Source organism: Mustela lutreola, chromosome 8 (assembly GCF_030435805.1).
Source record: "Mustela lutreola isolate mMusLut2 chromosome 8, mMusLut2.pri, whole genome shotgun sequence".
Taxonomy (NCBI): Eukaryota; Metazoa; Chordata; class Mammalia; order Carnivora; family Mustelidae; genus Mustela; species Mustela lutreola.
In genome coordinates, this window is record NC_081297.1 from 26,819,080 (window position 1) to 26,843,230 (window position 24,151).

The 24,151-nt window shown below is 41.7% G+C and overlaps 1 protein-coding gene across 5 annotated transcripts in view; it reads left to right on the forward strand.

Annotated features, from left to right (window-relative positions):
• Nucleotides 1-24,151, forward strand: part of FRMD4A (FERM domain containing 4A) — a 609,448-nt gene that overhangs the window by 276,945 nt on the left and 308,352 nt on the right. Inside the window, exon 1 of one of the 5 annotated variants that reach the window (XM_059184093.1) lies at nucleotides 22,060-22,248. The exons of 3 other annotated variants lie outside the window; for them this stretch is intronic. In XM_059184093.1, coding sequence (XP_059040076.1) covers nucleotides 22,156-22,248 — 93 coding nt within the window. In that variant the 5' untranslated portion in view covers nucleotides 22,060-22,155. Of the gene's footprint in view, nucleotides 1-22,059; nucleotides 22,249-24,151 lie in introns of those variants that run through there. One more of the 5 variants, XM_059184092.1, reaches the window with a different exon arrangement.

Below are 24,151 nucleotides of genomic sequence, written 5' to 3' on the forward strand. Positions count from 1 at the left end.
GCAAGGCTGTTTTTGTTAGGAAAGTCACAGCAGGAATGGTCACTAAAGACTTGATGGACAAGTGTTCCTGAGAGATTTTCGCAGGCCTGAAGAATTGTCCAAAGCAGGGGTCTTTCTTAGGATATAAGATTTCAACCTTATAAGGGAAAGCAATTCTGACATATGCTGTAACATAGTTGAACCTTGAAGATAATTTAAGTGAAATAAACCAGACACAAAAGGACTTATACAAAATACTGTATAATTTCACTTATGTGAGGTGCTGAGACCAGTCAAATCCATAGAGATGGAAACTGGAACAGTGGGTGCCAGGGACTGGGAAGAAGGGGGGCTTGCAATTTGTTTAATGGGTACAGGTTTCAGTTTTGCAATATGAGATTAGAGATGCATCATACAACAATACAAAAGTACTCAACACTACTGACCTTGACACATAAAATGCAGTGAAGATGGTAAATTTTATGTTACGTGTATTTTGCCACAATTTTGCAATGTTTTAGGTATGAAAAAAAAAGTCAAATTTTGAAGACCAAAAAGGAAAAATGACATTTGCAAGATATAGTGGATATTCTTTACTGGCAGAAGTTTGAAGAGTTGACACAAGAGATTAAATTTTTTCCTTGATGTTTATCTACTCTCACAGAGGAGGGGGTGGAGAGGACAGAGAACGGGGGAGAGTGTAAGGATCTAATAATATTCCAAGGAAAAATTTAGTACCCCCACGACTTTCGTTTCCTTGTTTTTCACAAGACTATGTGCTTTTCTGTCATCGTGTACAGAACAAGGTCTGATGGGTTTTTGACAAAGAACTATTGATGGCGTGTCTGTGTGAATTGCCCTAGCATTGGTCACAGCCAACTTCTGTGGGACCCACTGCCCCCGCTCTACAATACACCCCAGTGTGCTTGGCCATTTATGAAAGGTCAGAAATGAACTGAGAAATGGGCTAGAGTCAAAAACATGTGGCCCTATAAATATCAGAGTCAGACGGCTTCTTCCATTCTCTCCCGGCTGCCCCTCACCACCTCCTCGGTGCTTTCTCCCTCGCCCACAGTTGGGGTTTCCCTGCATTTCGCACAGCACCTCAGACTGGGGAGCCGTAAAGAGCCGGCCGTGGCTGGTTTCTTTACCTGGTGACATCACTTCGCATCCGGTCTGGTCCCTCATGCTAGAAAAACCCAGCTTTCTCCTTTAACCCTTGAAGGTTTCTGGCTACGGGGCTCTATCAGCGCCGTCTGTGATGTTCTAGTCCCCGTCCCGCTGGTGCCAGTCCCACCTGTGGCTCCGTCTGACACCTGCTGTGTTCTCTGAGCTGAGGAGCTCGCGGGCGTGGGTGTCAGTGGAGCCTCCTCGCGCATCGGAGCGTTCACTATGACATTAGCTGCCAAACTGGAAGACTTCGAAGTGACGCTGGAGCATCTGCTCATGGATGTGTTTGTAAGTAAAGGCTTTCCCTTATTCTGCACAACAGATCCCCTTCTGCACCCCCGCAGTCTTCAGGACTCTGTCCCCATTCCCGACTAGGATTCTATTCCGCAACGGTCCAGTGCTCCCACAGTGGCTTGACGTGTGCTTATGTGCCTTGAGGGGACAAAACCATAAAGTCGCTAAATGCCTGAGTGTCAGGGAATGGTCTGTACAGATGACCTAGCAGGGAAATGGCTTCTGAGAACAAGCAATGTGCGGGAGGCTGAATGAATGGAACACATTTGCCCAAGAGAGGAAAGCAGCTTTAGAAGGTATTCCCTAGGAGACGCGGATCTCCTGGTGAAGTGAAGTGATCATTCCAGAAAACAAAAGGGAAGGTGGGCTCAACATACTTTATTTTTCCCACGGAGAATGCTGAGGGTGAGGGTAGAGAGAGCTCGTCGCTCTGCATAGAGCCCCAGCCGCTGGATCCTGGCCATTTTCCTAGAGATTAGGTCACCAGTGCTTCCTCAGGAACGGATTTTATGGCGTGAGGCGGTTTGAGCGACTGATTTTGAAAGAAGCGGCAGCTGACAAAGGATACTTCTATTCCTGTGATGATTTTAGAAACACAATCTTTGAAAACCCCTGGCATCCACAGCAACTTAAACATCGTTTCTGCCCCAAACCAACCACAGTCGTTCTTACTCTTTTCTTGGGGATTTCTGTTGGTGATAGGTCTGTCTGTTTTGTATTATTGATGGGGGTTTAGGGAGCTTCAGACTGTGTGAAGCATGCAGGGGGTAGTTAGCAAAGAAAGGGGTTCTCCTTCCAAGAACAACATTGGCTCTCTCCTGGGAAAGGCGGCAGTGGTCCATCTGAGGACCATTCAGTCTGCGTCTCAAATCTGGAAAATGCTGTGGGGGGTTGGCTCTTTCACTATACATCACTAAGTCCCTTTCAGGAACTTTACAGGGAATGGTGTGTTTTGGCAGCCGTTAGAGTCTGGGGCTTTTTTTTTTTTTTTTTTTTTTTGAGCTTTATTAATTTATAATCTGTCATCTATTTGAGGCAACATTACACTGGCAGGATTCCCGGAGGGAACTGCCCTTTCCAGGCTGGATACCGGAATCCCACTACCTCACATTCATTCTGACCGGAGGGTCAGGAAGTTATGCCTTCGAGAAGGAATGTGTCAAGAAGGGAGAGCAACCTTCTGGATTTCCAGTGATGGGAGGCTCCTGTCCAGCATCACGATTTTCTGAAGTATAAGTAGAGATTGAGTAAGAGGATGGGAAGTTTCTTTGGCAGCTGATACCCTCTGCCCAGCAACCACAGTCTGCCATGGTGGTGGCTGGTGGTAAGTGGTTGTAGGGTCTTGTGTGGGGGCAGTCAGTGACATACCAAGGGGTTGGTGTGAGTTTGGTCACCTCAGGGAAAAATTAATTAAGTAAGAATTTGTTTCATTTAAATACCACAAAATCATTAATGTAGTCACCTTCTCTCCTTACCTGCCCCCCCCCCCATTTTCCAATATACCCACCACTTTTACCTTATTTGGGAACTCCCAGATACCCTCTTCCCTAGAGGAAAGTGCAGTCACATACTCCTCCTTTTCTGTAAATACAATCCATAATTTCATTGCCCCAGTTTAGGTCCTTACTACCCCTCACTTGGGCTAACCCTCTAATTGTTCTCCTGTATCCACTATTTTTCCTTCTGTTCATTTCAGATTATCATCTCCAGATCAACCTCTTTATATGTTATTTTATTAATTGCTAAAAAATATTTTTTAGACTAGTTTGAGTTTCATAGCAAAACTGAGCAGAGAGTACAGAGATTTCCTATACATTTCCTATTCCCACACACTCACAACCTCTCCCACTACAGACATCCCACAGTAGATTGATACATTTATTGTAATCATTGAGCCTATACTGACACACCATTATCACTCAAAGTCAGTAGTTTACATTAGGGTTCACTATTGGTGTTACACACACTATGGGTTGACTGTAATTGACTGACATGTATCCACTACTGTAGAATCATGTAAGATAGTTTCACTGCCCTAAAAATCCACTGTGCTCTACCTATTCATCTCTCCTCCTCCCTAATGTCTGGCAACCACTAATATTTTTACTGTCTCCTTTACTATTTTGTCATTTCCAGAATACCATATAATTAGACTCATATGTAGCCTTTTCAAATTGGTTTCTTCTCTTTAATGATATGCATGTATATTTCCTCCATGTCTTTTCATGGCTTGATAGCTCATTTCTTGGTGTTTAGTAATGGGCTGTTGCTCAGATGCACCAAAGTTTATTTATTCATTAACCAACTGAAAATATCTTGGTTGCTTCCAAGATTTTGCAATTACAATACATGGCTATAAACATCTGTGTGCAGGTGTAGATGTAGATGTAGGTTTCTACATCTTGTGTAGATGTAGGTTTCAATACATTTGAGTAAATACCAAGAAGCTCAACTGCTGGATTGTGTGGTTTAAATGTTTAGTTTCGAAAAATACCAACCAACTATCTTACAAAGTGGTTATGCCATATTGCATTCCCACCAGCATTGAACAAGAGCTCCTGTTGGTCCACATCTTTGCCAACCTTTGGTGGTGTCAGTGTTTTGGATTTGGGCCATTCTAATAGGTATGTAGTGGTATCTCATTATTATCCTAATTCATAATTCCTTAATGATATATGATGTTCAGCATCTTTTCATATGCTTACTTTATCTGGGTATCTTCCTTGGTGAGGTATCTGTTAAGGTCTTTTGTCCACTTTTTAATCTGGTTGTTTATTTCCTTATTGTTGAGTTTTTGGTGTTCTTTGTATATCTGGGATATCAGCCATTTGTCAGGTAAATCTTTTACAAATATTTTCTCCCAGTCTATGGCTCTTCTCATTCACTTGGCAGTTTTTTGCAGAGCAGCTTTTCATTTCAGTGAAGCTCAGATTATCAGTTATTTTTTTCATGGCTCTTGCCTTGGTGTTATATCTAAAAAGTTATCACCATATCCAAGGTCATCTGGATTTTCTCCTATGCTATCTTTTAGGAGTTTTATAGTTTGGGGTTTTATACTTAAGTCTAAATTTCATTCTGAGTTAATATTTATAAAGGGCATAAGATCTAGATTCTTTTTTTTTTTTTTTTGTATGTGAATATTCAGTTGTTCCAGCACCATTTGTTGAAAAGATTGCCTTTGCTCCATTGTACTTCCTTTGCTCCTTTGCCAAAGACCTGACTATATTTATGTAGGTCTATTTCTGGGCTTTCTAATCTGTTTCAGTGATCTATTTGCCTAGTCTTGCACAAATACCATACTCTCTTAAGGTAGCTTTAGAGTAAGTCTTGAAGTTGGATGGTGTGAGCTCTCCAACTTTTTTCCCATCAATATTAAATCAATTAATTTGGATCTTTTACCTCTCCATATAAAATTCAGTATCAGTTCGTTGATATCCGCAAAATAACTTGCTGGGATTGATTGAGATTGTGTTAATCTATAGATAAATTTGAGAAAACTGATATTTAGAAAATATCATGTCTTCCTATCCAAGGACATGGAATAGTTCTCTAATTATTTAGTTCTTTTTTGGTATCTTTCATCAGAGTTTTCCCATTTTCCTCATATAGATTTTGTACATATTTTGTTTAAACTATACCTAAATGTTTCACTGGGGAATGCTAACATAAATGGTAACATATTTTTAATTTAACATATTTTTAATTTCCAGTATATAAGAAAGCAATTGACTTTTGAATATTAACCTTGTATTCTGTAACCTTTCTATAATCACTTATTAGTTCCACAAATTTTTTTTCAATTCTTTCAGATTTTCTACATGAATAATCATGTCATCTGTGAACAGTTTTATATATATTCTTTCCCAATATGCATTTATTTTATTTCTTTTTCTTGTCTTATTGCACTAGTTAGGACTTCCAAGATGATATTGAAAACCAATGGTGAAAAAGACATCATTCCCTTGCTCTTGATCTTAGTGGGAAAACTTTAAGTTTCTCACCATTAAGTGTGGTGTTAGCTGAAGGCTTTTGAGGATATTTTTTTCAAGTTAGGAAAGCTCCCCTCTCTTCCTACTTATTTAAAAGCTTTTGTCATGAATAGGTGTTGGATTTTGTCAAATAGTTTCTCTACATCTATTGATATGATTATGTGATTTTTCTTCTTAAACATTTTATTCTTGCATTTTTTGTTACATTATTTAATTTTTTAGTGTTGAAGCAGCCTTGTATACCTGGGATAAATCCCACTTGATCATGGTATATAATTTTTTTGTACATTGTTGTACTCAATTTGCTAATATTTTGTTGAGAATTTTTGCCTCTGTGTTCATGACATGTATCAGTCTGTAGTTTTCTAGTAATGTATTTTTCTGGTTTTGATATTAGAGCAATGCTGGCCTCATAAAATTAATTTGAAAGTATTTGCTTCTATCTTCTGGAAAATATTGTGGAAGATTGGTATAATTTCTTCCATAGATGTCGGACAGAATTTAGCAGTGTACTTATCTGGGTCTAGTGCTTTCTGTTTTGTAAGGTTATCAATTATTATTTAAAAAAAATTTTTTTAAGATTTTTGTCTCTTAATCTCACAAAACAAACTGAGGGTTGCCGGGGGGAGGGGGTTGGGGAGAAGGGGGTGGGATTATGGACATTGGGGAGGGTATGTGATTTGGTGAGTGCTGTGAAGTGTGTAAACCTGGTGATTCACAGACCTGGGGATAAAAATATATGTATATAAAAAATATATGTTTATAAAAAATAAAAAATAAAAAATAAAAAAAAAAAAAAAAAAGATTTTTGTCTATTTGTCAGAGAGAAAGCAGAAGCATGGAGAGCTACAGTCAGAACAGGCAGAGCAGGCAAAAGGAGAAGCAGGTTCTCTGCTGAGTAAGGAGCCTGATGTGGGACTCAATCCCAGGACCCTGGGATCATGACCTGAGCTGAAGGCAGATGCTTAACTGACTGAGCCATGCAGGCATCCCAAGGTTATCAATTATTGATTCTGTTTCTTCTTGTGTGAGTTTTGGCAGATTATCTTTCAAGGAATGGATCCATTTCATCTAGGTTATCAAATCTGTGGGCAAGAGTTGTTCATAGTGTTTCTTCTGTTATCCTTTTAATGTCCAAAGATGTCTCCTCTTTCACTTTTGATGTTAGTAATTTGTGTCTTCTCTCTTTTTTAACTTATCCTGGCTAAGCAGCTACTGCTTTTATTGATCCTTTCAAAGAACCATCTTTTGGTTTTATTGATTTTCTCTATTGATCTCCTGTTTTTAATTTCATTGATTTTTGCTTTAATTTTTATTATTTTTTCTTTTGCTTACTTTAGATTTAATTTGCTCTTCTTTTTTCTACTTTCCTTAATGTGAAGATATTATATTACTGATTTTTAGATCTTTCTTGTTTTCTCTTCTAATTTATGCATTCAATGCTATAAATTTCCCACTAGGCACTTCTCTCACAGCACTCCACAAACTTTTAAAAGTTGTGTTTTCAGTTTCATTTTGTTCAAAAAAATGTTTAATTTCTCTTTTTTTTAAAAGATTTTATTTATTTATTTGACAGAGAGAGATCACAATTAGGCAGAGAGGCAGGCAGAGAAGGGGTGGGGAAGCAGGCTCTCTGCTCAGCAGGAAGGCTGATGTGGGACTCAATCCCAGGACCCTGGGATCATGACCTGAGCTGAGGCTTTAACATGCTGAGCCACCCAGGCACCCCCTAATTTCTCTTTAGATTTTTTCTTTGATCCATGTATTATTCTGGAACTATGGTGTTTAATATCCAAGTATTATCTATCTTTTTTGTTCTTGATTTCTAGTTTAATTTTGTTGTGGTCTGGGAGAAGACACTGTATGATTTTTAATCTTTTACATTTGTTAAGGCATGTTTTATGTCTCAGAAAATGGTTTATCTTGGTGAATGGTTCATGTGAGCTTCAGAAGAAGTGTATTCTGCTGTTGGTGGGTGAAATAGTCTATAGACATCCATCATATCCAGTTGATTGATGATGTTGTTTAGTTCAACTATGTGCTGAACTGAATGTATGCCTGCTGGATTTGTCCATTCCTGATAGGGAGTACTGACATGTCCAACCATAATAGTAGACTTGTTTTTTTCTTGTAGTTCTATCAGTTTTTTCTTCATATGTTTTGACACTCTGTTATTAGGGGCGTATATGTTAATGATTGTTATGTCTTCTTGGAGAATTGACCCATTTATCATTACCTAATACTCCCTTTATTTCTGATAGTTTTACTTGAATTCTGCTGAGTCTGAAATTAATATAGCTACTCCCACTTTCTTTCAATTGGTTGTAGCATAGTTTATCTTTCTCCATCTCTTTGTTTCCTTTCTATATGTGTCTGTGGATTTCTTATAGAAAACCTATAGTTGGGGCCTTTGTTTTGATCCACTCTGACAATCTCTATCTTTTAATTGTATATTTAGACCATTGACATTTAAGTGATCATTGATATTGTTAGATAAACATTTATTATATTTGTTACTATGTTCCAATCCACTCTGACAATCTCTGTCTTTTAATTGTATATTTAGACCATTGACATTTACGTGATCATTGATATTGTTAGATAAACATTTATTATATTTGTTACTATGTTCTATTTGTTGTCCTTGTTCTCTGTTCCTAATTTTGTCTTCTATACCTTCCTGCTTTTGTGATTTTCATTAAGTATTTTTATATAATTCCATTGCCTCTCCATTCTTAGTATATCAATTATACCTTTTTTTTAAAACTTCTTTTTAGTGGTTTCCCTAGAGTTTGTAATATACATTCACAACTAATCCAAGTCCACTTATATTTTAAAAATTTTTTTAAAGATTTTATTTATTTATTTGACCGAGAGAGAGGGATCACAAGTAGGCAGAGAGGCAGGCAGAGAGAGAGGGGAAGCAGGCTCCCCACCGAACAGAGAGCCCAATGTGGGGCTCAATACCAGAACCCTGAGATAATGACTTGAGCTGAAGGAAGAGGCTTAACCCACTGAGCCATCCAGGTGCCCCACCAAGTACCCCTGTAAATAACACTATACAACTTCATAAAAAGTACAAGTACCTTATCTAACAAAATATTCCTAATTCCTCTCCCCTCTGTCCCTTGTATCATTTCTGTCCTTTATTTCACTTATATTTAATATATACTTACATATACATGCATGCATATATATAAATACATGAGCATACATAATCAAATGCACTGTTACTATTACTAGGTTGAACATACTTAAATGTTACATCTTAACTGGCTTAACTCAGTTGGGTAAGCATCTGCCTTTGGCACAGATCATGGTTCCAGGGTCCTGGGATCAAGCCCCACCTTAGGCTCCCCGCTCAGTGGGAAGCCTCCCCTCCCAGCTCCTGATTTCTCTTGCTATCTGTCTCTCTCTCTCTCTCTCTCTCAAATAAATAAATAAATAAATAAATAAATAAATAAATAAATTGTAAAAAAAAAAGAACCAGTAAAATTTTATTTTATTGCTGTTTTCATTCTCTGATCCTCTTCTTTCTTTACATAGATCCAGATTTCTCATCAATATAATTTTCTTCCTCTCAAATACTTGCTTTAACATTTCTCATGTGGCAGGTCTCCTGGCAACAAATTTCCTCAATTTTTGTTTGTCTGAGAAAATCTTTATTTTTCCTTCAGCTTTGAAGAATAATTTCCCAGGGTACAGAATCCTAGGTTGGTGGACTTTTTTTTTCTCAATACTTTAAATATTTCACTCCACCTTCTACTAGCTTGCATGGTTTCTGAGGGAAATTCTTACTTTTGCTTTATGGTAGGGAAGATTTTTTTTTTTTTCCTCTGGTTTCTTTCAAAATTTTTTCTTTATATTCCATCTTCTTGAGTTTGACTATGATATACTTAGGAGTACTTTGGAGGTTTTACTGTTTGGAGTTTTTGTGGGTTGTTTTTGTTTGGAAAGAGGCATTTATCTGGTTTGGTGTTCTCTGAGCTCTCTGGTTGGTTGGTTTTGTGCTTGACATTAAATTTGGGGAAATTCCCAGTTATTATTTCTTCAAATATTGCTCCTGTTCCTTTCTTACTTCTCCTTCTATTCCCATTATGCATATGTTTCCCATTATGCAAATGTTACACATCTTATAGTTGTCTTGCAGTTCTTGGGTATTCTGTTTTTCTCAGTCTTTTTTTTTTTTTTCCATTTTCCTTTTCCATTTTTGGAGTTTCTATTGGCATGTCATCAAGCTCAGAGATTCTTTCTTCATCTGTGTCCAGTCTACTAATAAATCTATCAAGTTACTCTCTTCTTTTACAGCTCTTGATCTCCAGAATTTCTTTTTGATCCTTAGAATTTCCATCTCTCTGTTTACATTAGCCATCTATCTCTTCTTTCACATTGACAACTTTTTCCATTAAAGCCCTTAGGATATAAATCTTAGTTAATTTTTTAGTTCCTAGTCTAATAAATCCAACATTCCTGCTATATCTCATTCTTTCTGTTGCTTGTTCAGTCTCTTCAGACTGTGTTTTTTGCCTCTTAGTATGTCTTGTAATTTAAAGTGGACATGATGTACTGTATGAAAGGAACTATGGGAAATAGGCCTTTAGCAATGTGGTGGTAAGATATGGGAGGAGAGGCACTGTATAGCCCTATGCTAGTTCTCAGTCTTTTAGTGAGCCTGTGGCCTTGGGATGTGAACCACACCACAGTTTCTCAGGGTGCTTTTCTCCCTTAGGTGAGACTGGATGGATGGAGGGGCTAGAATTGGGGATTTCCCTTCCCACACAAGGAAAGCTAGAGCCAGCTAGAGTTGAGTATTTCACTTCCCCAGGGAGGCTCCTGAGAAGGGTTTCCCTTCCCCATTGTTTATGCTTTCATAACGTAGTTTGTCCTGAGGGCAAGTCTTGTTAAAGACAGGGTGCTCTGATGTGTTTCCATGTACACATCCCTAAAGAATATGGAAAATGAACTTTAAAGTTACATGAGCAGCCCAGCATCAAGTCTCAATCCCAGCTCAGCACCATGTCCTACTCACATGACTGTTGGCAAGCATTTAATCTTTCAGAGCTTTGATTTCCTTATCAGTGAAGTGTAGCTAATGTTACCCAGCTTACAGGATCATAGTGAAGATCTAAAAGAGGTAATTTCAAGGAAGTGCCCAGGGCCATGCCTGATGCAAAGGAGGTAGTCATGAGTTAGTCCTCATTTTCCCTTTGCCTTCCCCTAGAAAATGCATCTGTTTCAAACCCTTAATTGCAGTAAGTCATTTTCTGTTTCTCTACCCCTTTACCCCTAAGCTCTCTCTCCCTACTCACCCTCAACCTTCTCCATGAAATTAGCAGAGGTTTTATTTCTGTGGAAGCACAGCATTTACTCATCAATTTGAAGCATTGATGAATTTGAAGCATTTACTTCAATGCGAGGCCATCCTCCCTGCCTGCTCCCAAAATGCAGGAGCTACCTTGTCCTGAGCTCTACACCTGAGCACATGGAGCCCAGGTACAGGCCTGTATTAGGCTGCTTTTGCTCTCCAGCTGGGTGAGCCTTTCTCAGGTGGAGCCTCTGAGCAAGGTGACTTTGGACTGCCTTGCCAGAGCCATCTCCTGGGAGAGAGCCAGAGAAAGTACCCAACATCCCACAGGGCTTGGGAACTTGACATCTATAGGTCAGTGATTCTCCTGTCAGCCTTGCTAGGGAATATAGGCTTCTGTTGTGAGTCTGATTGTCTAGAAAAAATATTTGCCTCACAGTCCCATCAGCCTTGGGTTTCCTCTGTTGCTCATAACATGCTCATTAGGATGTCATCCCACTATCTCAAGAACAGCTGTTTCCAGATTGTCACTTCCTTTCCAGGATTACCAGGGGCCACCGGGGGATTTTGTGGGAATTCAAGGCTTCTGCAAAATGCGATAAGAGGGACATATCAGACCTGGTGTTTCATAATTAGTTGTCACCACTCTGGGGCTCCTGTAGCTGCTGCAGTGCCACTGGCCTCGTGAGAGGAAATAACACATGTGTGTTTACACGAGTGTATTCATGTAAACACACACACAGTGTCACACCAAAAGTAATGCACACAGAAGGTCCAGTCAAAGTACACGGATGACTCTTCAGGACTATCTCCAGAATTGTCACCAGTGCCTTGCTGATGTATTTGTCCTGTTTCCTTCTGTCCGTGTGTCCTCATCTGGTTTCATAGGATTTAAGGTTCTTCCTTTTCAGGTATAGCTCGGAGGTTTCTTATCCAGCAGCCATTTCAATAGCAGATCCATAGCCTAAGAGCCCTGATGCATACACTGAAGGAAAGGAAAATGTGGGAAATCAAGCAGGGCTCCTGAAACATTTCTTGTCAGATTCAATAACCCAGTACCTGAACTCCAATCTGTCCATTCAGAATGAGGCCAGACAGTTCCAGCTCTCCATCCTGCAGCCCGGCTTCTGTTGTCAGCACTCTGGACACACTTTCTCAAGGCCATCAGTGACCCTTCAATGCCATACACTGCTCCCAGCCCTCATCTGCTCCCACTCTCTGGAACATTGCTCCTCTGTTTACAATTCAGCTCATTTTTAGCAAAATAATACATGTTCATGGCAGTGTTTGTAACATTCGAAAGTTGAAGAGTACTACAAGGCCTATAAAGAAAAATATCAGGCTTCCAACCCTTTCTCCCGATCTCTGAGTCCTCTCCCCAAGGACATCCCTTGAAGATGAGGCTTTAACTCACTTAAAGCGCTGCTCCACATCCCTACAAATACCCATGTATCTCTTTCCCTTGATTTTTACCGATATATCTATATCACAGTTTAAATAAAAATTGAATCTTATTATGTCTACCAATACATTGTTTACAGCAGGGTAACAGTGTATGTTATGATTACATACCCTGATTTTATAACTTTATGTTTTTCCAGGTGGTACTAATTGCCTTTACACTGTGGGCTTGATTTTCTGTGTACCTATCAGTCATTTTTCTTTCAGAACTTTAATAGAGCTTTGTATCTCCTCTCCATTTGGCACACTCATTAGATACTTGATCCATACATTTTTTTTTCTTTTTTTGAGACCCCTCCTTCCTGAGCCCCTCCATGCTCCTGTACCAGGGCTAGTTCCTCTGTGAGTCACTGCATGACTGGGTCCTTGGGGCTTCTCTCTTCATTATTCTGAGAACTCCATTTTCAGCTCTCCTAGGAATCATTCTCTTTTCCTTAGAATTCATATCCCCCCTTTGTAGGTTTAACTTTTTTTTTTTTTTTTTTTTTTTTTTTTTTTTTACTGGAGACTGTCTTCTAATAAACTTCTGAGAAGAGGTATGTGAGAAGTCAGTGTCTGTGTTCTTGGATGTCTGCCCTCACACTTAACTAATAACTTGACTAGTGGTTTTTTGTCTGTGGTTGAAATCCAAAACTGCATTTCCAGGCTTGACTCCCCTCTTAAGCTCCAGGTCACAATGTTTGTGCACCAGGAGTTCAGTATGTCCAGAGCTACTCATTATCATCTCCCCAAACCTGCCCCTTCTCCTGGGTCCTTAGCTAATAGGACCATCCTTCCCCTACTCCCACCCCATGATAGAGGATGACTGTATACCTCCCTCTACTGTTTATTGTTCCCCAACATCTTATATTCAGCCTGTCACCATTGTCCCAGTTCTGGGCTTACTTGCCTCTTATTTGGACAATTGCAATAACCTTGCTATGTCTCTCCTGTCTTTGGATATACCTGGATGTTCCATTCTACCACTCAGTCTTTACCACTCAAAATAAAAAAATTCAAGTTAGATGGGTATCACTTCCTTGAAAAAGGTAACTTGTAATGACTCCCTGTTGCTCACAGAATAAGGTCTAAAATATATTTTTCTACAGAGTGCATGTCAGAACCTGGCTCTGATGGCATTTCTTATGCCTTTGTTCCCACACATGTGATACTACAGTCTCATTTAATTTTCTCAACAAGTCTATTATCTGCATTCATGCTATAATTCAGGTTTAAAATTCAAATGGAGTGGAGGACCCCATGTAGACAGTAGCAGCGAGCATCCCCCTTGCATCCTCACTGACATTTCAGCAGGTGTCTGTTGTATGTCTTTTACCCATTCTGGCCTTGATCTTCTACTTTGTAATTTTTTCTCATTTTGACTTACGGGGTGTTGGTAGCCCTCTAGGGCACACTCAACATAGACCCATTCCCATAAAGTGAGATTTCTCAGTACCTATCTTTTTGACAGATCAAGTGCTTTCCTTCCTTACCTTGGGGAAATACAGATCATGTGACTTATCCCAGAGACCCCTGCGCAAATGGGCACTTGCCTTTGGGAATGACATGATCCTGGGCACAGGACTGGAAGCAATCTGATGGCCCCAAAGAAGGCCCTTCTCTTTGCAGCATCAGAGGGATTACTTGAACTGAGACCACCATTCTCCTATTGAAGAATATTACATTAAACTTCTCTTCCTGGAAAAAGTAAGCCTAGAAATTAGAAGCAGATTAAAAAGTTGATCATTTGCTACCCAGTGCTTATCTAAGACACCTGAAATTTGAGAGCCAAGATAATAAAATCAAAAGTCAACATCCATTGACTCTGTTTGGAAGTGTACTATATATATTCAGCTAATCCTGGGTCGTCAATACCATAGATAAGAACATTATTTATTTTGCCATTCTGGGTGCAATTACACAGTTTACCCTGTGCAAACTGTACTTCATAAAAATGGCAAATCAATGCTAGTTATCAAAATCCATCCACATGGATGGATGGCCCATGAAAAAGAGCTTTGCAAAATGGTCTCGAAAGCCAATCTACACAGCCAGCCCCACATGGGTCAGCTTATTACCTGATTAATCACACAGGCATCCTGGCAATCTTATCGATTTCTCAAGACCTGGACATGACATCACTTCTAATAGCACAGGCAATAAGCCATTACTACCATGCAGAATAGCCATTATCCCAGGCTGCAGCCATTGATTGCCTGACTTAGTCTCATGCTGAGAAGGGCAAGTGGAACTCTGATGGGGGCAAATCATATCCAGGGCAGATGTGAAGGACTTTCATATGGAGGAATCATATATCTGCCCCTTGCAAGCAGGATCTCTACCTGCTCCCTCCTTTTCCAGATGAATAATTGAATAATCCTGCCAGCATGCCAATGAGCTAGAATTTGATGTCTGTGAAGCAAGGGATGCTAAAACAATATGGACTAATCCTCCACAGAGGCCATTAATATTTTCCACTTGACATTCTTTACAGCGTGATCATTGCCAGAAAGATTGAATGAGATTCTGGGATGCCTGTTTAGCACGTGAGTTTTCCATGCAGCAAATGCTGTATTTTCTTCCCTACCCCGGAAGAATGTAGTCTGGTTTCCTTTATGATGGAATGTATATTGTTGAGTTGATGGGAATGGGGGTCCTATTCTGGGGTAATTAATTCTCTGCTCCTAGTTACTCCAGTGAAACTACTGAATAAGGTGTTCTCAAGGTTCTAAGAAGAAGCCTCTTTACCACCAATATATGTGGCTAAGTTGGACGACCTTTAAAGAATGCAGACAGATGAAACATGGATGTCACGGGGGATTATGCATGAAGAGGCGGAGAGGTGGATGGTGATATCCACAAAGGCTGTTATGTCGAGGCAACAGGGAAACAGTGTGCAGAAGTAAGAGTGGAAAGTGTGTTTGAGTGTGTGTGTGTGTGTGTACCATTTACAAAGAACTTTGATAAATTTTATTTCATCCTATTGGGTAGCTGTTCGGTAACCTTTCAGGTGTGAATCAGGTGAAAGGTTCTTTTATTTCTTACTTCTCTACAGATACCTCATCACAGAGGGAACTAAGTCTGAGGAACAAAAGCAAACTCTTCCAAAAAGCAGAAGCTCCCTTGTATCCTCAATTCTTAGCTCAACGCCTGATACACAGTAGTTATCTAGCAAATCCACCAGTTATTGGACCCTAAAGCCTCTCTGCCCAGTGACCCTGGGCAGGTTACTCCATTTCTCTCAGCCTCAGTGTCTCCATCTTCCTCTAGGGAAAAGGAAAGTGCTTACTTGATAGGATGTTATAAGACTTAAAGAATTAATGTATCTAAAAGCCTTTAGAATAGTGTCTGCAAAAGACTGTGCCATATAAGGGGATTGCCATTACTCTGTTAGACACTCAATAAAGTAACTGTTGAGTGAACCATGCAGCATAAGCAGTAAAAGGATATTTTAAAATTGGTTTAGACAAGGGCAAGGCCAGTAACATAGAGCTTGATATGGAATACAAGAAGAGCACAGACAATGTAATCTCGGAAGCAAGTAGTAGGCTCATCTCAGTCCACCAGACCGCTACCAGCAATAATAATTAGGAGTCAACCTGAACAATTCACTTCAAACTTCTTTTATTTTCTTTGTCTGGCTGGTCATGGAGAAGAACTATTAAATAAAGCCCAGAACGTAGCCCAAGTGGACAAGGGAAACTTGAAAGAGGCTGGAAGGAAAGGAAGGAAGGAGAGAAGCAGAAGGGAGAAGAGGAAGGAAGAATGAATGGAAAGGCAAGGAAGGGAAGGAAAATTTTATCTGCCTACCCACCCTAGGTGTAATTATAACTACAGTTTCTTCCAAACGCCATAAGAGAAGAAAAATCTGTCCAAAGATGGAAATGCCAACAATGCGCTCCATCGATGCAGACCTACATTAAAACCAAGAGAAGCCTCAACTATCCTGCCCCGGGGGGAACTGTGCATAATCTCGCAGGCCTTGAGCATGTGAGGTCTGGTGATAACTGTGTTGCTTGATATCTTCCCCTTGCTCTTGGGGATATTGGATTTCGTGTTTGGCCGAAATTCCAGCCACTTTTCAAATACAAAATTATGGATGCGGGCAGCATTTCTGTTTGCATAACCTCAGTCAGAGCTTACTCTAATAAAACGTGACATGAATGACCTAGGTTAGCTGAGTTAGGAGCTAATGGGAAGGGTGATGGGGCATTTAAAGAAAGACAGAGTTTCCCTTCCCAGCTCCCCTCACTCCTACTCCAGGAATGTTCCAAATTGCTGAGGAGTTCTTTGTGTGTGTCTTTGTTTCAATCTCAGCCCATTTATCCTTCCACCTGTTTTATAGGATAACAGTTAAACACTGCAGACTTCATTCAAGGCCTGTCTTCCCTTCCTCCACTCAGGGCTGCAATGGGAAAGGCCAGTGTGTGGCTCTTGGCTTCCTCCTCTTGTCACTACTCACGGGCTCTGCTCACCGAGCTGCCTCTAACACATCTGGGGTCTCTCTGTGGGGCTGAAAGACACCCAAACCCAGCTCTTGTCCTTGTGAAGTGGAGTACCTTATGGGTTCTTTGAAGACCCTGCCCTTTTCTTACCACTGTTTCCTGGCACAACTGATATCTTTTCTTCCACTTAGTCATTTAAGATCACTTCTTGCCCCACAGACCCAGCCTCTTTCTCCTGAGGTTCCCTAGGCCTTCATACAATGCACTGAGCACCTTACCAGACCAAGACTAGCTCTCTCAGGCACCCACATCTGACCCAAGACATTGGGATTGGAGATACTTCCCGTACGCCATTCTTCTCTTCCCTTGGCTGTCACCCATGCTCAACCAGTTCCCATCCCTTGAAAAGCTCGCTGTCTGCCTCCCAACAGGCTCCTCAGAGCCCCTCGCTGGGCCTGAAGTGAGGGGGCAGCAGGTCCCACCCTCCCTGTTCTTCTGACTCCTTTGCTGACAGACCACAGAGCCAAGTCAACACAGGGCCTCAAATCTGGTCTCAGACTTTCCTTTATACACTTCGAGACGTGTAGAGGAGAAGGAGAAGGAGGGAATGGTTGGTATCTGGTCTTCAGACCTCTTATGAAACTGAGAAAGAGTCCCCTTTCAACAGGCTGCTCAATTTACAACAAAGAATGGCTTGAGATGGACATTAGAAGAGCCATTCACACCGTCAGCTTTGTACCTATGTCCTTAAAGTAAGCGATATTTCACCTTTTACCAGAGAGAGAATGAAAGGCAAGGGTAACATTTCTTGAAATGCTTCTGTCCTTATTTTCCAGAAAGGAGCTTCAACTCCCCTTCCCAGCACTGCTCGGGTCATTGCCCTTTTTCCCCTCATCCCAGCTCACATGGGCCCCAGGCTGCCTTCGGGTCAGGAGCTTCATTCACTATGGCACCCCACTGTACCCACTGTGTGACCTGTTACGACCTTCCTCCCGCCCCCAAAACCTGACCCAGACCTCTCTGCCTTATATCCCTTCTCTCCGCATTCTGGCCAAAGAACAAAATAAAGCCGACTGGACGAGTTTATCTAGTACCAGTGATCACAAGTCTGAGGTGAGATACGCATGCATGGGGAGCTTCAGGGGGCCAGAGAGATGAGCCTCCAGATGGTCATTGCAGGCACTGGGCCACAGTTGGGATGAACACTGGAGGCTGCTAGGCCAAGGCATATTCTGGACAAGAGGCTACAGTGACCAGTGTCCCTGTTTCTGTTCTCAGTTCTCAGTTCTCGGTGTCCTATCAGGAACACCCCTGCCACTGCCACACACACACCCCTCCCATGGCTTCACAGCAGTGCAGTACGCTCAGTCGCTCACCTGATCTGCATCAGCTGCTGCACCCCTGCTCACACACTCAGCAGTGAGGTCTCTCCTCTCCTGTGGCAGCCCCCACTAGCTCTGGTGTTGTCACATGCTTTCTCTCTGACAGGCCATTATCCCCCAAGCCCCCACTTCCACCTCATGCTATTCATGACCAAGAACACCCATTGGATTTGATACATCTTGCTTTGGTGTGTCAAGACCATTGATTTTCCTGAAATATGGTTCAGCTGATCCCTATGCATTTTCATTCCAGAGTTTGAATGTAAACACTTCCACTGAGATGGGAAGGAAGTGTTCAAAATAAACAAAAAATCTCTGCCAGCCTTGGGTGCTGTACTCTAAGGGCATCAGATGCAGCTGCGTTAGGGGCTCTAGAGCTGAGGTGGGTCTTCTCCACCCCGTCTCCTGGGGTTCACTCACATTGCATCCCCTCAGCAAGCCCCCCACCTGTCCCATGGGCCATTACACGGCGCCATGGGTGCCCGGAGGATCTCCATGCCCAGCATCCTGGCAAAAACATGCTTTCTCTAAGTAATACTCTGTTTCAAATGTTTTCCCCATGCTTGTATGTTGTCTTTTAGTTACTCTAAAGTCACCCTCTCCCAGTCCTTTGTTCCCATGTCTCTGGTCTCAGTGCTGATCCTGGGCATTTACCCTCAGATCTCTTCCTCTTCTCTCCCTCCCCGGCTGTTTCCAGGGCTCCCAGTCAACTGGCTGGCATCAGTGCTATGGTTGGAGGATGCAGGTGGGAGCTGGAGGGCAGTAGAAGGGAGGAGCAGGGCCTTCTTCCCCCTCCCCAGCTCTTCACTCTGCCTTGGCCTATGGCTTCAGCAGTGATCGAGTCTCACCCAGAGGGACCACAGTGTTCCAGCCTCTACAAGGGGACCCTGGCCCTAGGCTCCTCCCTTTACCCCTCAGGTCAGGGATGGTCCTGCCTTCCCACTGAGCTGCCTCCCCAGCTCCTTTGGGCTTCTTTGCTCTTGCTATCACCCATGCTTCTTACCAAGGGACAGCAGAGCAGCACTTCCAGACTCTAGATCTGCTCCTTCTAATGCCATTTCCTGGCTTAAATTCTCTTTCTCAAAGGCAGCGATTTTTCCCCTTCTTTGTTAGGTCCCACAGACATCTGTCTTTTCTGGATTTCAAACCTGCTGTAATCTGATCAAGTCCTCTGTGTCATGTGAGGGTATAATGGACCAGGTCAGGCTCTGAAATAAAACATCTTGACTTTGGTTTCATCTTAGATCTGACAGTTCTAGCTGGGATACTTTGCTCAAATTATTAACCTCTCTGAGCCCCAGTTTCATCAGTTGTAGAATACTGACCACGAAGCTCATTTCTGCTGTGGAGATAGCCTTGGGTCACCTTCTAGCACACTGATGGGCAATTGCTATGTACTCAGTAAACGTCAGTTCCCCTCACCTCTCCTAAAGTGGTCATATCTGCAAAGGTGTGAGTGCATAACCGTTCCTGGGAAACATATTTGTATTATATTATAACAGTAGCCTTCTGAAATTAAATACTTTAGTCTCAATAACTAATTTTACATGTGTAAATCTTAAACATCCACAGTAAAACCATCAATACAATAGTTTTGGATAAGCTACCCTTTGAGAGCCTTCAGAACTGACTGAGGAGGTGGCTGGCTACTCTGTGGGGATGGCAGAAAGCTCCAGAGCCAACCTCCTCCTCCCCATTAGCTGGGAGAAGGAGCGGATGCTGATGTGAGAAATGATCCTGCTCCTCACCCCCCGGGGGGTAGAGTATATGGGGCTCAAATGTGTATGAGTCTGGCTCAGGGTTATTTTTGTTTCAAATAACATTCTCTTCTATATGTATTTTAACCTTAATCAAATGCATATGTTTTTGTTTTATTTGCACTTAGTTCATCAAAGTGTCCCTTATGATCTGAACTATGCCATGAGGCCTTAAGCTCTTCAGTGAAACACTCATTAATACCCCTGGGAAACAGGAAGTTGCATTTAGTTAAATATAAATAAATTCAGTTCCCAGGGGATTTGCCCTGGCCCAGGTCAGGAGAGAGAGAGACAGTGACTTCTCAGCTTATGTCGTCCAGCACCCGCTCTCAACCCCCCCGGAAGGAAGCAAACCCAGGACTAGAGACACATAAGTGTTTTGAAAATGTGCCTGTCCTTTGTTCAAAACTGTTAGTAGTCGAGTGGGGTTTTAAGGAAATTCGATGCATTTGGCCAAATCATTCATATCAGTTCAGCTCTATTGCCACCCCAAAATAGTTTGAAACCAAGCAGTTCAGGAAGGAAGCGAGAAAAGAGGAAAAAAATCATATAAACCTCAACCACCTAGCCAGAGACGCTCCGCAAGTCGGGCTGAGGAACTTCCCGTCTCTCCTTGCTGCCGGCCTTCTCTCTCACCCTCTCACTGGCTCCCCGATGCACATATGGAACCAATTACGAACAAAGCCCGATTGTTGTATATTTGGAATTTCCCACATCAACTTGATGCTTTCTTTAACTGCCTCTTAATGTGTGTCTGCACTGGGTGACCAGACCCACGTATCCATCCTTCCCACCCCGCCCCCACCAGCACCCCCCTTCTGAGAGTCTTTCCTGGTTCATTTTCCAGCAGTGTAAACCTTCACTTCTTTCCCCTTGCACCCCACCCCACTTCCTATTAGAATCTTTGAATAAACAGAACTTTCTTTTCCATGGTTTGCAATAAACTGGTCTGCAGAGAGTAAATATAAAGCCGAATCCCAAAGCATGTAAGTGATATCAGGCTAATACTGAAAAGCATGGATTTCTACAAGGGAAATGGCATCCCTTTCATAAAACCCAGAATAGAGAGAAGCAGTGGATATAGAAATACATTACAAACAAGAAAACAAAAACAAAAACCTCCAATTCTGGAAGCCCCTTACTTGCTTTTCTTTATTGTAATTTTCTCTGTTATAGAGATAAGCAGATTTGGGAGGAGGAGAACAGAAAGAGGGGGCCATAGATGACGAATATATCAATTATAAAACATTACAGAAAAGTCAAAATTTCGAACATGTGTACCATCTTTCAGTGGATTGTCTGATCACGAATTACACACTATTATTATTATTATAAAAGAATAGGGAAACGTGATGAATGAATCTGAACTTCGTCCTTTTCAGAGCCTTGTAAAATCAAACAGAACTTCTTCACGTTTATTGGCACACATAAAAATTAATGTTCTATAACACAAACATTTAAATGAAGAGATGCCAAATGTAAGTCTGTCTCGTATATTCGATTCATCTGGACCACGTGATACCAGCATTTTTTTTTTCCTTCTCTCACACTTTATCTTTGTGGACTACATTCACATATATAATTAATTGCACTCCTACATTTATTTTCTGTGCAGTGGAAAGCAGGAGAGAAAAACCAGATAGGCGCATCTGATGCTCAGGGTCATACGTGTAATTTATGACTGTGAACAGGGATTCCTCCAAGTCCCCAGTGCGTTATGTCATGGGTCTGCAAATATTTTTCCTGTGTTCGGAAAAGAGTGAAATCAGAATGCAGGATTTCACATTAATCTCCGCACCAGATGGTGATATTCCAAATAGTCTTTTTAAGGTGAGCATGTGACCTACTGTATGGCCGAGGGGCTTTGGAGTCACGTGATGGAATGAATAATACGACTGATAGAGCTTCGATTAGACAACTGACCTGGTTATTGTCTGTAGCCACGAGAAGCAAAGTTGACATTTCTGGATCACTGTCCCCAGAGGCGTCGCTTGCCAACTTCTGAGACATACAGTCTCACCGAAGGACTGACAGGCAGGGACAGACAGGGGGCTGCTAACACCGTGCTGCCGAAGGCAGGCTGAAGTTGGAGAACTTGGGCTATTTTTCTGCTTCCCCATCCCCCCGCCTCCCGACAAACCACATCTTGACTCATATGGTCGAAAGAAAAAACTCTTTTCGGTTATTTGATATTTGGGAAACCTCCAGGAGACCATAACTTAGTTTGGAGGAAGCCTTGTCTCTCACTTTGCTGGGAACACACACACACACACACACACTCTCTCTCTCTCTTTCTCTCTCTCTCTCACACACACACACACACTCTCTCTCTCTTTCTCTCTCTCTCACACACACACACACCCACACACGAACGCACACACGCAGCTCTACACCATGGTGGTTCAGGCTGCAGTGGCTCCGAATAGATCTCAAAGACTTTTACTGAAAATTCCTTATGGATCTCTGAGAAGACGCAGCGTGGAGAGGGTAAGCGACGTGGCGGGCTGTTTGTTTTGCGTGGAGCAATTGCTCCAAAGAAAAGGAGATGTTTGTTTTCATTGTACGTAGCATCCCTTCTGGTCTCCCTGTTTTCCTGAAATTTTGAATTCCTAGGACTGTAGAATACAGTGCCATGTGTAAATTTTTTTCTTAACACAGAATGATGAGAAATTTGAAACAAATTTTTGCCAGCTGTGCATGTGGGGGTGCCGTGAGAGATGAGATAGGAGTGAAGAGACTGGGGTGGGGACTGCCCTTTGGAGTCAGGATGGAAGATGTGAGTGCCTGGGGAGAAAAGCAGGGGCTGCAAAGAAATGCATTAGTGTGACACAGCTGCGGATTTCCTCTGTGGGGTGACCGTGTCTTCCAAGAAGGCGCTGATGATGTTAAGGAGCTTTGATGCCTGGAGGGTTTAAATTATGCCCCCATTGAAGAAAATCCCCTCTGTGGTGGTATTGCTGTTTCACACACCTTGCCATCATTTTGGATTTTTTTCTTAATACCACGGATTTGGGCTCAAAATGACTCTGTTAATTTTCTGAAACATGGTTACTTTTTGGTAACCCCTGGCAGAGATGATCTGTAGAATAATAAGGATTTGTCCTTCTTTGGAGTGACCAAGGCACTTTTGGGGATGACTGAAGGTGATGCAAAGCTAGCTGTCTTTGGTATGTCGGGCTTTTTCGTGTAAGGACAAAATGCCTACACCCCCACAGGCATGGAGGACTTTGTAGGTCTCAGAAACCCCAAAGCTCCTGTTTGAATGATGGCAGTCCCCTCTGTGAGCCGTGGAGTGTACTTAAACATCCTAGTTTAAGGTGTGATCTAACAGCCATAAGGCAAATAACTTCACAAAAAGCTTTCTTGATAGATAAGCAACCTGCTGCATCTTATAAAGGGGAACCAGGTTGAATTTGAGTCACTTTTTCTGGCTGGTATACTTACTACTCAGTGATTTTTAAATTTAAGGAAAACACAGTTGAAACTTTAAAATACAAGGGTCTATCTAGAATGAAGGTGGGCTTGATTTCCTGACTTGTGATGAGTGACATTTCTTTCTGCCATTTGAGTACTGTTGGGGGGGGGGGGGAAGCTTTACTTCCTATTCTGTTTGTGTGTAGGTCTTTATTTTGAGACAGATCTCTTGTGCTCAATATCAGAGTCATCAGCTAAAATACAATAAATGCCTATCACATGCTCCTGTCTATACCAGTGGCTTTAGAGCATAGGACTAACAATTACAGCAAATGTTAAAAGTATATCAGGCTTATATTGAATATGACTTTAGGTTTGGTTGAAAATTTTCTGACCTTTGCAGTAACTAAGTTTATATCATGTGTTCCGTTCACTAGTCATTTAGAAACATGAATTGAACAGACCGGAGTTCTGGAAACTGGCAATACTGAGGAGAGAGTTATCTGGACATAGGCACAGAAAAATTCCATAGGAACCTTTATTTAACCATTAGAATCTCCAGATGGATATTCGATAGATCATGGATTTTTAATAAATCCTGATATATGCAGTTACCATTTCTGTTATTCATTGTTAACCAATTTAAGAAAAAACTGACAGCCTGTGAACACAGCATCATACATAAAACATTGTCTCATGTGTTGGCATGTACTTACGTTGAAAACACGCAGACCTATTTTTTGCCCATGGGCACACACCCGTGCTGCACGGGTCTTAGACCTGCAAGCTGCTGGCCCCTTAGGAGAAAGCACACACACATCACTGGAGCGTCAGACATCCTATTCATCTCGGCTGCTAGAGGTGAAGCGAGAGGGTTGGGACACCATTGCTCACAGTAAGAGCGCCCCTGCATTCCTTATGAGCCACCCATCTCCCCTAAGGAAGGTTGACGCTAATTGGAACCTATGATGAATGT